This window comes from Neoarius graeffei, chromosome 20, assembly GCF_027579695.1.
Source record: "Neoarius graeffei isolate fNeoGra1 chromosome 20, fNeoGra1.pri, whole genome shotgun sequence".
NCBI classification, from domain to species: domain Eukaryota; kingdom Metazoa; phylum Chordata; class Actinopteri; order Siluriformes; family Ariidae; genus Neoarius; species Neoarius graeffei.
Genome location: NC_083588.1, coordinates 3,552,453 through 3,566,884, shown reverse-complemented (window position 1 = coordinate 3,566,884; position 14,432 = coordinate 3,552,453). Strand labels below are relative to the sequence as shown.

Here is a 14,432-nt window from a genome sequence, read left to right as displayed (position 1 = left end):
TAATGAAGGCACATTTTACTTAACAGTGGAAGGTTTTAACCAAACAATAAATATAACTTTTGGGATACACAGGTAAATGCACATATCTACTCACCACCACATGCTTCCGCAGATTTGATGTGGAAGTTTTGTAGACTGATAGCTCTGTGCAGCGGGACAGGCACATTTTGCATTGCATTTTTATGTTATTGCCTCGTTTGCGTTTGAATGCAAAGTACTGGCTGAGATACGGCCAAGGATTTCCCTCGCTGTCCGGCGCATCTGTTCCACGGGAATTCTCTTCTTGGCAATCCTCAACCTCCTCCATGACCTCCTCTATCTCTTGCTCGGCTACCTCGGCACCAGCCATCATCCGACGATACGTGTAGGCTAATATGGATATTCCGCGCGCGCCTGCACCAGTTTCCTTTCAGTTCAGGCCAATTGTTTTTTTTTTCCCTGCATTTAATTTTTTTACTCAGTAACGGGCGTTTTTCGAATGTAGCAAAGTAAAATACTTGGTTCAAAATGTACTTGAGTAAAAGTAAAATTACCCATTTCAAAAACTACTTAAAAAATTACAAATTACACAAAAAATCTACTTAATTACAGTAACGTGAGTAAATGCAATTCGTTACTTTCCACCTCTGATTAGGGATAAAATTAGCTCATGTTTTAAGTCGTTCAAATTCTGCAAAGCTGCTTTGCGACAATATTTCTTGTTAAAAGCGCTATACAAATAAACTTGACATTTCTACATTCTGTTTATTTGGCAAGATTATGCTAAAACACATTTCTGAAAGGACTTCAGATCAGTTAACGTGATTCATGTTAGCGTAACTCCATTTTTACATGCTAACTAACAGTGTCCAAGTTAACTAGCTATGTGTAAACGTTAGCTGTGCACAAGGCTACGGCAACTTGGCGGGCAAATCCAGAGAAAGTCGTTTGACTAACCAGACTGCATAGCTATTGTAACGTTATCGCTAGCTCTAAAAGTACAGACAACTTCGTTGCACGCTTTCTCTTGGAATAAAACATTTACAGACCTCAATATGCTTCCGCAGGTTGGATGGCGAGTTTTTGTAGGCCGTGATCTGGTTTGTTTTCAGCAAACAAAGCAAACATTTAAAATGAAACGAATCTTTAATCCTTTCAGAAAACTGAAACATGGGGTCTCGGTATGGCCATGGGTGCGTGCATTCCCCAGAAGAACCGCCTCCTTCCATTCTGCCATCAACTGATCGTGTTCAAATAACGCCGCGGAGAAATCACTAAACTTGATTTTATACAGTCGATGGACGTGACGTGACCTTAGTGATGACTGATCGGCTGTCTCAATGTCACCTACATAAAAACTACTCATGTTTTCAAAAAGAAAAGCAAAAACATCCATTTTCAAAGCTGCTTCACAGTAACGAGGACCTTGACAGAAATGTAGTGGAGTGAAAAGTACGATATTTTTGTCTTTCAAATGCAGTGACGTTAAAGTCATAAGTTTCCAAAAAAAAAATACTCAAGTAAAGTACAGATATTCAAAAAGTGTACTTAAGTACGGCACTCAAGTAAATGGACTTCGTTACTGTCCACCTCTGGACTATGATGCAAAACCTCACATCCTGACGTTAAGCAGCTAGCCTTTGTGTGTCTGATTGGTTAAAGTAAGGGGAGAAAAGTCTTTTAATAGCTCTCCGTGTGGGTCTCCAAGAGGCGAGCGTGTCTTTGGTTGTGTGCTGTTCCCGCTCTCACTTCAGCGATGCAGCCTGGCTGATGACTCAGGCCTGATCTGCCACCGTTCTTCGCATTCATTACTGTTAGCTGTGTCTAGCACACCTTTCACATGGACTCTAACCCTGCACACGTCCACGCTGTAAACTACTCGATTGCCGTGATGCAGAACAAAAAGTTTTTCCGAGCTGAAAGTGCAGTTCTTTTAAAGGTACTTGAACTCCTGATCTCCTGATAGAATATTCACCCAAAAAGAAATCTCGAGCTATAAGCAACAGATGCAGTCGCTGAGACCTCCTGAGTCACCAGGAACGCCTGAGAAACAGCCCTGTCCTCAGTGCTAGAATGTTATTTAGGGATTGGAGGCTTCTTTTGAGATAATGTCCAATGCCTCACGGTCCGATCTTTATGATACCTCGCATCAGGTGTGGTATGCTCGCACATTCCTGAGCCTTCCTTGTTAGTATGTGATGCAGTATTCTTGATGTTTGAGTTGTAGCCTGGAATGGTATAAACAGTCACTTCGGCTGTGCAAGCCACCAGGGGGCCCTAGGATGTCACTTCGGGCTCCCAAAAAGGTTCACTAACAGCCCTGACCTCAGTGCTGTAAGATAGAAACGATTCCTTCTTGCTAGCTTTGCAGTGTACTGTGGGTTACAGCTGAAGCCTGAAGCAGTATAAATTGTTCCTTAAGGTACCCATGCCACCAGATGGCCCTAGGATATTGCTTAGGGCCCCAAAAGATTCAGAAACAACCCTGGTATCAGGGTAGATAACCTCCGAGACCTCACAGGCTAATCTTTATTGTAGCATCAGGTTTGGTCTGTTGGTATGTTTCAAAGCCTTCTTTCTTGTTAGATTCATCTCTGTGAGTGTTTTGCCTTTTCGAGTTGGAGCCAGGAGTGGTATAAACAGTCACTTCGGGCCACTGAGCCACCAACAATGGGCCGAGGATGTCACTCGAATGTAATTAAGGCCTTGGAGACTTCTTGGATAACGTCCGAGGCCTCTTTATTGTACCTTGCATCAGGTTTGGTTTGCTAACACGTTCCTGAGCCTTTTTTGTTGCTGTTGTTGTTCAGTAAACTTCTGCTCTGTGAATGTCTTAACCTGAGAACGTGTTCGCCTGGAGCAGGTTCGCTGAACTATCCCCCATCCTGCCCCATTTCTTTCATGCTATAATGCAGCAAACGTGACAAAGGAGTCTACAGCTCCCCAAACAAGACACTTCAGAGGGGGAAATTGGGGAAGAACACAGGAGTCAGGAGTTGAAAAGGTAGTTCAGGAAGTGATCCATGTGCCATGTCGATCTTTGCCTGAGGACGTCAGTGAGCATGATGCGTATTCCTCTTCGGGCTGTCATACTTCAACACAAACACACTGGCTTCACAGAGCTGCACTCATTTTTTTTTTCTACCGTATATACGACACACTCACTCTTTATTCAGTAAGATGAGCTCTGTAAAGCAAGCATGACAAGTTCCATGTGGCCTCCAAAGGGCTGTGTCTGCTTGACAGCGCCATTTTTCCTACCTTCGCCCATATGACTTTGACAATAAGTAATTACAAATGTGCATATGTGTGTGTGTGCTCGTTCCGGTTGACGACCCTGTTTGGCTGATTAGCAAATTAAGCCAAAACATGGCTAATGACCTTGCTTTATTCAAAACCTTGAGAATTTTGGACCGTTCTGCTGAGCTGTTTCTGCTGCAGAGTGCCAATCCCGGCAGGGGCTGAGGGTCCACAGAGAGTAACAGAGGGATAAGAAAGAGAGAAAAACAGAAAGAGGAAAGAGTACACAGGGTGGACACAGCCGGCTGAGCTGCTCCAAAGTTCACTCCGGTTAGAACATGAGATTTGCAGCTTGGGATTGAAAGCAGATTTGTTCCAGTGCGGTGGCTCTGAGGAAGGTTACAGGCCTTCGCTTTGGAGATGTATACACTCTCGTCATGTGGAGCGAAGCAGAGCCGCTCAGGATTGATGTGTATCAAAGGAGAACTGGAAGAGGAACAGCTGCAAAGGACACTCAGACTACGTATCTACCATCTGGTTCTCTCACTCCCTCTCCCACATGCATATTCCCTTTCTTCTCTGCATGATGTCATTGACATTCCACTCCTGTACCATCGCCAACTGCTTCTCTCGTCTTTCCCGACAGACAGTTTCTAAAACGACCCGAGGGTCTGAGAAAGTACCCAAGTGAGTGAGACTCAGAGTATGATTTGATGAATAGATAAGAAGGTATACTCATTTATTGTTCAGTGGGTGGATAGATTGTGCAGGTTGGTTTGTGGTAGATGGATGTGTTCATTAAGGTTCCAGGGTGGGTTGGTTGGTTGAATGTTGGGTAGATATGTGGATGGGTATCTACATATCTCCATGTAACATTTTAATAATGGGTACATCGGTAGGTTCATTGACTGACTGGACGATTGGCCTGTTGCTGGGTAGTTTGACTGGAGGTAAGTTAATTGATTAGTAGATTGGTGGGTACTTAGGGTCATTGATGGGTCAATGGTTGCGTGATGAAGTGGGTTAATAGGTTGATCATTGTTCGTTGATTGACGAGTTTTTGATGGATTAATCAGCTCAGGTTCATAGATTAATAGATTGGTCTTTGGCAGGGTTAATTGGTTGTTTGTAATGTTATAAAATGTTTGTTTGGTGGTTGGTTTGGTTTTTGACTGGGCAGTATGATATGTTAGATGTTTATTCCCTGAGTGTATGGGTTTATTCATTGATTGACGCGGAAGTTGTTTGCGACATCGGTTCGTTGTTGAGTTGGCCGATCGGTGAGTATTTAGGTTGATTGCTGGATAGGTAGGTTCTTTGGCTGTTTGGGAGGTGATTGCTGACTCGGTAGGTTCATTAATTGGTCAGTAGGTAGGTTGTTTGGTGGATGAGTGGACTGGTTGGTTGGTGGGTATCACTGTTTTGATCATTTCTGAACTGGGACGCAAGAAGGTTGGTGAAGTGAACAGAGGTGGGTTTCCCAAAAGCTTCTTCACGCTAAGAGCATCTTAACTAGGAGAGAGAGAGCATTCATTATGCTGCTCACTCTCCCATTTAACGATGATCTTTGTGCTGCAATGCTTTTGGGAAACTCAGGCCAGATCAGTTCGTCAGTAGCTTGCTAATTCAATCAAATTGCTTAGTTGGTGTGTGGAAGGTAATAAACAAACAACAAAAGCCGTATGTGAAGAGATTAAGTGCAGAGTAATTCAATTAAATCCTAACAAAAAGTCAGTTCAAACAAGTCGTACTAAAAGTTATGATATTACTCCATTACATTTATTCTGCCGTTATTCTGCTCTTTATCTGCCAATATGTTAGTCTGCTGAAGTAAAATGAGAAGGAAACCGGAAACGTCTCTGCAGGAAACCAATGTAAAGATGATTGCATCACACCGCCGTCTCATCAGAGTGAGAAATAGTGGGAAAGTGGTGGAGGAGGGAGCCAATGCTTTTGATCACTGTTTTTTTTTTCCCTGAGCCTCCAGCTTGTAGAGGGGACTGCAGCTGAAATAATGAGGCCAGGAGCCAGTATCTTCCACACTTGGAGACATCATTACTGTTTCTCCATACGTGCACGCTGTACATCGGCTGTACGCCTGGCTGGGGGGAAAAAGGCAGTGGAATTCAGCCATCAGTGTTTGAAATAGGAACTTGGTTATGATTGCATGGTTTTGCGTGCTCAAAATAGACTCCGCTAGCGACTCTCACAAACGCCTGCTCTCAAGATGCTATTTTTTGCATCTTTGTTGCAGCGTTAGGCCAAAGAAATGGCAGAAAGCCTACCTCAAATTGGGAGTCTCCGGTTGCAAAATGTCACATGTGGTTGGACGAACAAGGGGTTTTGCGGCTTTCCCCCAGAGTGATGAACAATTGAGGACACTTGGCTGTGCACCAGCAGAGAACTGTGTTTTTGAACTTGGGTGTTGAAGGGAAAAACAATATTTGTAGGGTTTTTACCATCTCCATAGGTCACAATGAATCTGACCAGATGCATTTCTTGGAATGATGTACTCACACCCAAATATCCTAATCACTGATAAAATTGAGTGTGTGTGTCTGAGTGGATCTCTGGGCTTGGGAAGTATTGAAATATCAATGCCAGAGGCAAGGTTGATGGGCAGGTGCTTAATGGTGTGTGAGGATCCAGCAGAATAGCGGATGAGTGTTTTTCGGCGGCCATGCTGATTTTCCTTTCGTGATCCTCCGTGATTGACGGGATTTACGTTTGCCATGGCGTACCATTTAATCCCTATCAGCTCTTTAATTCTAATTAAACTGCTCAGGGACGCACTTTGGTGCTTGCAGTGGCTTTGTCTCAAACTGCTTGGCTTGGAACTGAAACAGGGCTGGGTCTTATGTGGGACAAATATGAACCGGAAAATGAGGGGGACTTGATTTGGCCAGAGTGTTGGAAAATTCAATAACCTTGGACATTCCTTGTGATTTTTAATTTTACCTGATTAGAGATATAAAGAGTGTTTTTGGAAATGAAGACGTGTCATGATTTGCGAATTCTCCTCATGGCAGTTGACGTGTCTTTGGAAAAAAAAATTTTTCTCTCTTTGTGCCAAACGTGTTGGAAAAATCCTAAAATCGTCAGGGTTAAGATGTTTAATTCAAGTCGGTGTCTGTGACGGGAGAAAGACCTGTGCAGGGTCCGGAGAGGACGCGACTAATCCTCTTCCCGTGCTGTGTTATCCCCATGCGAGTGTGATTGATGAACTGATTCCACTTTACGTCTTCATTTGCATGAGAGAGAGAGATGTAGAAAGAGAGAGTAGGCGAAAGAGGGAAGAGGGGATGAGCGAGAGAGCGGGAGAGATGGAGATCAGCTGAGAGTTGCTAATGCAAGCTAATATGATAATGGGGGAAGAAGGCAGAGGCTTCTTGGCCCATGCACAGGCTTTATGCATTAACTCAGTCCACACACACACACACACACACACACACACACAGATATGTGCATGTTTACAACCCCGATTCCAAAAAAGTTGGGACAAAGTACAAATTGTAAATAAAAACGGAATGCAATAATTTACAAATCTCAAAAACTGATATTGTATTCACAATAGAACATAGACAACATATCAAATGTCGAAAGTGAGACATTTTGAAATTTCATGCCAAATATTGGCTCATTTGAAATTTCATGACAGCAACACATCTCAAAAAAGTTGGGACAGGGGCAATAAGAGGCTGGAAAAGTTAAAGGTACAAAAAAGGAACAGCTGGAGGACCAGATTGCAACTCATTAGGTCAACTGGCAATAGGTCATTAACATGACTGGGTATAAAAAGAGCATCTTGGAGTGGCAGTGGCTCTCAGAAGTAAAGATGGGAAGAGGATCACCAATCCCCCTAATTCTGCGCCGACAAATAGTGGAGCAATATCAGAAAGGAGTTCGACAGTGTAAAATTACAAAGAGTTTGAACATATCATCATCTACAGTGCATAATATCATCAAAAGATTCAGAGAATCTGGAAGAATCTCTGTGCGTAAGGGTCAAGGCTGGAAAACCATACTGGGTGCCCGTGATCTTCGGGCCCTTAGACGGCACTGCATCACATACAGGCATGCTTCTGTATTGGAAATCACAAAATGGGCTCAGGAATATTTCCAGAGAACATTATCTGTGAACACAATTCATCGTGCCATCCGCCGTTGCCAGCTAAAACTCTATAGTTCAAAGAAGAAGCCGTATCTAAACATGATCCAGAAGCGCAGACGTCTTCTCTGGGCCAAGGCTCATTTAAAATGGACTGTGGCAAAGTGGAAAACTGTTCTGTGGTCAGACGAATCAAAATTTGAAGTTCTTTATGGAAATCAGGGACGCCGTGTCATTCGGACTAAAGAGGAGAAGGACGACCCAAGTTGTTATCGGTGCTCAGTTCAGAAGCCTGCATCTCTGATGGTATGGGGTTGCATTAGTGCGTGTGGCATGGGCAGCTTACACATCTGGAAAGACACCATCAGTGCTGAAAGGTATATCCAGGTTCTAGAGCAACATATGCTCCCGTCCAGACGACGTCTCTTTCAGGGAAGACCTTGCATTTTCCAACATGACGATGCCAAACCACATACTGCATCAATTACAGCATCATGGCTGCGTAGAAGAAGGGTCCGGGTACTGAACTGGCCAGCCTGCAGTCCAGATCTTTCACCCATAGAAAACATTTGGCGCATCATAAAACGGAAGATACGACAAAAAAGACCTAAGACAGTTGAGCAACTAGAATCCTACATTAGACAAGAATGGGTTAACATTCCTATCCCTAAACTTGAGCAACTTGTCTCCTCAGTCCCCAGACGTTTACAGACTGTTGTAAAGAGAAAAGGGGATGTCTCACAGTGGGAAACATGGCCTTGTCCCAACTTTTTTGAGATGTGTTGTTGTCATGAAATTTAAAATCACCTAATTTTTCTCTTTAAATGATACATTTTCTCAGTTTAAACATTTGATATGTCATCTATGTTCTATTCTGAATAAAATATGGAATTTTGAAACTTCCACATCATTGCATTTCGTTTTTATTTACAATTTGTACTTTGTCCCAACTTTTTTGGAATCGGGGTTGTAATACGCACACACATGAATGCATTTCCAAACACACACAAACATGTGCATACACCTAAAACACACACCAAATATACATCCATGCCCATATGCACACAAACAAATAAACAAACTTTCTTATCCATGCTCATGCACCCACACCTACACACACATACACTTTCTCTCTCCCTCCACCTACTCACTCTGGAACCTTCCGTGCCGAGATCGGCCCGGGTCACGTCAGAGTTAAAACACACACTTACATTAGTGCTGCACTTTCCTGCACTGTATCATTTTAAAAAAGAAAAAGCCCCCCTGCTGGGAAGTGGGTTACTTTTGGAACGGTTCACAGCAACGCGTGACAAAACCTCCTGCATTATTAATTTGTTTACTGCGAGAGAAAGCGAGTCGATGTTCCCGCCGATGGTGCTGCTCACAAAATGTTAAAAAAAAAAACACACACATACACCACTGGTAGGGATGAAATTCTTTTTCAGTCTCTCTCTCATACACACACACAGATGTAGAGGAAGGGGTTGCTGTGTCTCATCACGCATTTGTACGTCACTACTCCACAGTGTAGGAGTTTCACTAAATAAGCCCCGCCCATCATACAGTGCATGATGAGAAACATGGTGCCTTCATGTCGGATTTCTCTCATCTCATCTCATTACCTCTAGCCGCTTTATCCTGTTCTACAGGGTCGCAGGCGAGCTGGAGCCTATCCCAGCTGACTACGGGTGAAAGGCGGGGTACACCCTGGACAAGTCGCCAGGTCATCACAGGGCTGACACATAGACACAGACAACCATTCACACTCACATTCACACCTACGCTCAATTTAGAGTCACCAGTTAACCTAACCTGCATGTCTTTGGACTGTGGGGGAAACCGGAGCACCCGGAGGAAACCCACGCGGACACGGGGAGAACATGCAAACTCCGCACAGAAAGGCCCTCGCCGGCCACGGGGCTCGAACCCAGACCTTCTTGCTGTGAGGCGACAGCGCTAACCACTACACCACCATGCCGCCCTGTCGGATTTCTTTCTTTTTATGATTTTTTTTTTATTAATTTGTTCAGTTTAGCTTGGATTCTATTCCAAATCATGTTCGAGTCACTATATCCGCTCACTACATCACGGAGTGCACTTTGTTTCTTCGGTAGTTTGTACCCTCTACGGTATAGAGTATAACAGAGACATTCCCTGCGTCTCAAATCGCTCACTTGTTCACTACTCCCTACTCACTAGATAGGGATTTAGGATATAGAGGACTATATAGTGAGCTCATTGATGAAATGAAAAAAAATGCTTTCGGTCACTACTCTGTCGCGCTGGTATCTACGTCATTACTGTCGCACAGTTAAAACGTGCCGGCTGGTGGGTTTAAAAAATAATAAATACATGCCTGTGTTTTTGTAATAAATCCATGTTATGCTGAGCGCATTTCCCACATTAATCAGTACAAAGTACTTTGTGTCTGCGGCATCTTTCAGTTCTTTTAAATCAAGGCTGAATCCTTTCTTCTTCGCCGCTGCCTTTTATTAAATCAAATTTGAGGCTTTTGATTTGATTTCTTTCAGCGCGACCGCAATGCATGATGGGATATACAGTACGGTATTGCTTGGATAGTGACCATCAGTTGTACACTACTTTTCGTGATGCATTGTGGGATGCTTTGAGTGCACTATATAGGGTGTAAATAATCCTCACTATACATTCAGACAGCAGTACAAAATGGCGTCCTCGCTACATAGCGCCCTATATAGTGAGTAGGGAGTTATTTCGGACACAGGGCTGGTAGGCCCTACATAGTGCACTCAAAGCATCCCACAATGCGTCACGAAAAGTAGCGTCCAACCGATGGTCACTATCCAAGCAGTATATCCCATCATGCATTGCAGTCGCGCTGAAAGAAATCAAATCAAAAGCCTCAAATTTGATTTAATAAAAGGCAGCGGCGAAGAAGAAAGGATTGCATCGTGTGTAAAGCTCCAGTCGTGTTTGCTGAATGTTAAAAAATGTCAAATTTTATTTTCATGAAACCTTCTCTGGGTAAAAGGGATTTCCAGCGTGAAACTTGTCCCACAGCCACGGTACGTCTCAGCAAGTTGAAATACTGTGTACCGGTATATGAGAGACTATTCTGTACTTTTTTGGGCGGGCTAGGCCACTTGCAGTAGTGCCCTATGTAGTGAGCAGGATGTGGTTTTGGACTTGATGTGGGTTTCCATGATAAAAGCAGAGCATGAATTGCTCTGAAATCATGGGGGCTGACTGGACATGTGGCACACGATGGAAATAATGACTGTGTGTGTGTGTGTGAGAGAGAGAGAGAGAGACCACAAGGCATCCAGGGAGTGATTTGCCCTTTAAGTCGATGAACCGATGGCCAAAGTGGCACCCTGTGGGTCTGGACAGGATCCAGCTCTGTGTTGGAGAGTCTACAGGTTCTTTCTCTCTCTCTCTCACACACACACTGAGCTTGAGGAGGTGAAGGTCGATCGACTGTCCGAGCCATGGGAAAGCGGCCGAGCCAGCGGGAGCTTGGGACGCCCTTACCTCAGCCTGTTTTACAGGGTTTGTTCCAGGATTTTACTCTGTGTGTGTGTGTGTGTGTGTGTGTTGTATATTGAGCATCCTTTACCTGCTCTTCAACTCTCTCACTGAAGTGAAGCATAAGGTGTGTGCGTGTGTGATATATGACAGGGCCACATGGTTTATGGCTTTACTAAATCAAGCGGGATGGTGTGAATATCACAGGTGATCAATCTTCACACACAGACAGCTGGACTTCAGCTGAGTCTCAGTCGCGGTGTTCACACCGACACCACGAGGGAAAACAGACTGAAATCATTCGGACATTTTGTTTTGTTTTGTTTTATTTGTACATCCATTTAAAAAAGTGAGCGTCACAGCATTCAGCTTTTTACACCTTTTTTTTTATTTAAACCCTTAATTTTTGAGTTTTTCATGACTTGCTGGGGTTTTTTTTTACATTTTTCACTTATTTATTCATCTTTTTCTACGTATTTGTGATGCTTGTTCTTCCCCTTATTTTGTCATGTATTTGTAACTTTTTTCACCAGATTTTGCTTCGGGGTTTTTTTCCCCCAACTCGTTTATCATTTTTAATTTTTCACTTAATTTTGTTTATTAGTCAGTTTCTTTTTTTTTTGGTGCTTTTATTATCTACAGTCAGTTTCTGCTTTTTTTTTGTTTTGTTTGTTTGTTTTTATTTGTTACATTTCACATTGATTTATGTGATTCAGCCATTTGTTTATTCCTTTTGTGAACTAGTCATTTATTTATTTGTTTGTTTGTTTGTTTATTTATTATTTTTTGTTTCATGTTGTTATTTGATTTCTTTAACCCTTTGGTTCCTTATTTTTTCAAACGTATGTTGTTTCCTCATCTTTTTTTTTCTGGGCTGTTTGGTGTGATTTTGACTCAGACTTCGCTGTTTTTAGTTTCGTTTGTTTTACTAAATCAGGTCATTTTTGTGTGTGTGTGTGTGTGTGTGTGTGTGTGTGTGTGTGTGTGTGTGTGTGTTTTTGTTTGCTCCAGCAATCTTTTGCATTTTTGACGAGTCGTCTTTTCTTGGTCTTTATTTGTCACTCAGTGCTTTTATTGTCAGATTATGTTTATCCATATATTTTTTGTGTTCATTAAAAAAATATTGATCTGTTTCTCGGAGTTGTTCTTCTCCACTCGTCTTGACTTCCTGCACTCTTGTAGACAACTTAACTGAATATCTGGACTCCAACAAAACAAAAAAAACACAGAATGGAGGGATGGAGAGAAAAAAGAAGAGGGAGTGTAAAAGTAAGAAAAATTTCAGAGCATGGCTCTCGTTTACTTCCTCCTCCTCTTCCTCCTTCTCCGCCCCTCACTTCCCTCCTACTTGCACTCACTCGCTCATTTTCTCTCTCTCTCTCTCTCTCTCTCTCTCTCACACACACACACATATCTATAATTGATGCTCGCTTGGGGCCGATGCTGCAGGGCTCAGGACTGAGGCAGCTGCTTAGTTTATGGAGGAAAAAGGGAGCAAGATGGTGGAAGAGGTATATTTTTATTTATTTTTTTATTTAGTTAGTTATTTTTTTAGCTAAGCAAGCATATCGTGCTGAAGCTGCAGAGTGTGTGTGTGTGTGTATATGGGGAGAGAGAGTGTGCACCTTGAAGAAAGATGAATCTCCCTTTAACTCCTCTTATCAGAAGCTTGTTGGCTTTTTTCCTGTGTGTGTGTGTGTGTAAAAGATTCTGTATTTCTGTCGTCCTCTCAAGCCGGTTAAACCTTCTCACGATCCACAGTTGTGTCCCTGAGTCGTGGGTTTTGGGGTTTTTTGGGTTATTTTGCAAATATTTTCTGAGCTTTAAAACTGAATCGTGTGAAAGTGTGTGTCGTGTCGTCTGCTGGTGTGTGTGGAGTGTGTTTTATGGTGTTGGGAGTGGAGGAACGGCGAGTCCTGCACGCTGCCACGTAAAACGCAGCTCAGGCCTCCAAAATGTGGTTCTCATTAGGGAGGAGGCTGGAGAGCAGGAGCTGAGCCGAGCCTGACTGTCTGCCATCTCCTCTCTCCCACCTCAGCTTCTCCTTCCTCCTCCTCCTTCTCCTTCTCCACTCTGTGTCTCTCTCTCTCTCTCTCTCTCTCTCTCTCTCTCTCACACACACACACACATATATATATATATATATATATATATATATATATATATATATATATATATATATATATATATATATATCTTTGACACTTGGGCCTGAAGAGTTTTGCACTCCTAATTGAGTGAAAGCCTAATTACAGCATCGGGCGCCTGTACACTCTCTCTCTCTCTCTCTCTCTCTCTCTCAACAGAAAGATGTTTTTTCTCACACATTTGCCTTTTTCTGTTTCCATCAGAGAAACACAGAGACATGAAAAGATGGTGTGTGTGTGTGTGTGTGTGTGTGTGTAGGCGCGCACTGTGCTGATATTAACATGGCGTCATAATCGAGCAGTGTGTGTCACTGACGTCATACGAGGCTCAGACTGATTTATCCATCAGTGATTTTACTGCTGAGTAAAATCATAAGCCTTTCAGATCGTTTAGCTTCACACCTGTTTATTTGTTTGTTTATTTCACCGTCTGTCTGTCTGTCTGTCTCGTCTTTTAATTATTTGTTTCTTCATGTATTCAGACATTTATTTATTGATTCCTTCTTTTTTGGATTTCTGTTTGTTTGTTCCTTTATTGAGTCATTTATTTACTAATTCCTTCCTTCCTTCCTTCATTTATTTATTTATTCATTCATTTGTCACTCGTTTATTTTGTTTGTTTTTTGTTTGTCTGCATGTTTCTCCAGAATAATGTAAATGCATAAATATTCATTACTTCACTCATTCACAAATTTATTCTTTTATTGTTTTATGCGTTTCCTCATTCATGCATTTCTTTCTTTCTTTGCTTTTCTTTATTTATGTAATTCATTTTTTAATTAGCTGGTCTGTTCGTTAGTTCGTACATTACTTCATTAATTAGTTATTGAGAGAAACGAGCCCTGTAGGGCCCTACCGTACAAAGTCATCAAGTGTGTGCTCTGTGTGGTAATGAGACACAGCCTGAGTGAGAGATCTCTGCTTTCTCTTCAAACTTCTCCGAACAGAAAAGCTGCTCTCTCTCTCTCTCTCTCTCTCTCTCTCCACTTGTGATTGAAATAGATTGTAACGTAGTGTTTAATAACAGTGGCGTGAATCTGATGTGTGCAGGAAGCGTCTCTGATTCTCGGATTAGCGTGAGCTTTTCGACACTTATTTTGTATATGACTCGTGCATGATCATGTGGAGATGTCGTCGTGTTCTCAGTCTCAGCATGCTCGCTGGAAACCTGATGTCCACCTGGAGGGACGTGTGTGTGTGTGTGTGTGTGTGTACGACTACTAAGTGGATAATCCTGATCGAATGAGAAAACTGCTCCTGAAATAAAAGTCGGTGTGTGTGTGTGTGTGTGTGTGGTGCCCACACATTGTTGGTTTGCAGTGTCTTGTAATTTGATTCATAATTTGATTTTGCTTTGTTCAGAAGTCTGAGAACTGTTTATTCTGTATGCAGTGAAAAAATTACATTTCAATCTAGGGCCCGACTGAGACGGGATTTTTGGCATTAATATCAAT

The 14,432-nt window shown here is 42.5% G+C and overlaps 1 protein-coding gene across 11 annotated transcripts in view; it reads left to right on the top strand.

Moving 5' to 3' along the window:
• Positions 1-14,432, top strand: part of rbfox1 (RNA binding fox-1 homolog 1) — a 508,364-nt gene that overhangs the window by 419,756 nt on the left and 74,176 nt on the right. The window contains exon 1 of one of the 11 annotated variants that reach the window (XM_060901131.1): positions 12,253-12,342. The exons of the other annotated variants lie outside the window; for them this stretch is intronic. Within the exon in view, the coding sequence (XP_060757114.1) occupies positions 12,310-12,342 (33 nt within the window). The 5' untranslated portion in view covers positions 12,253-12,309. Of the gene's footprint in view, positions 1-12,252; positions 12,343-14,432 lie in introns of those variants that run through there. 11 annotated transcript variants of the gene reach the window in all.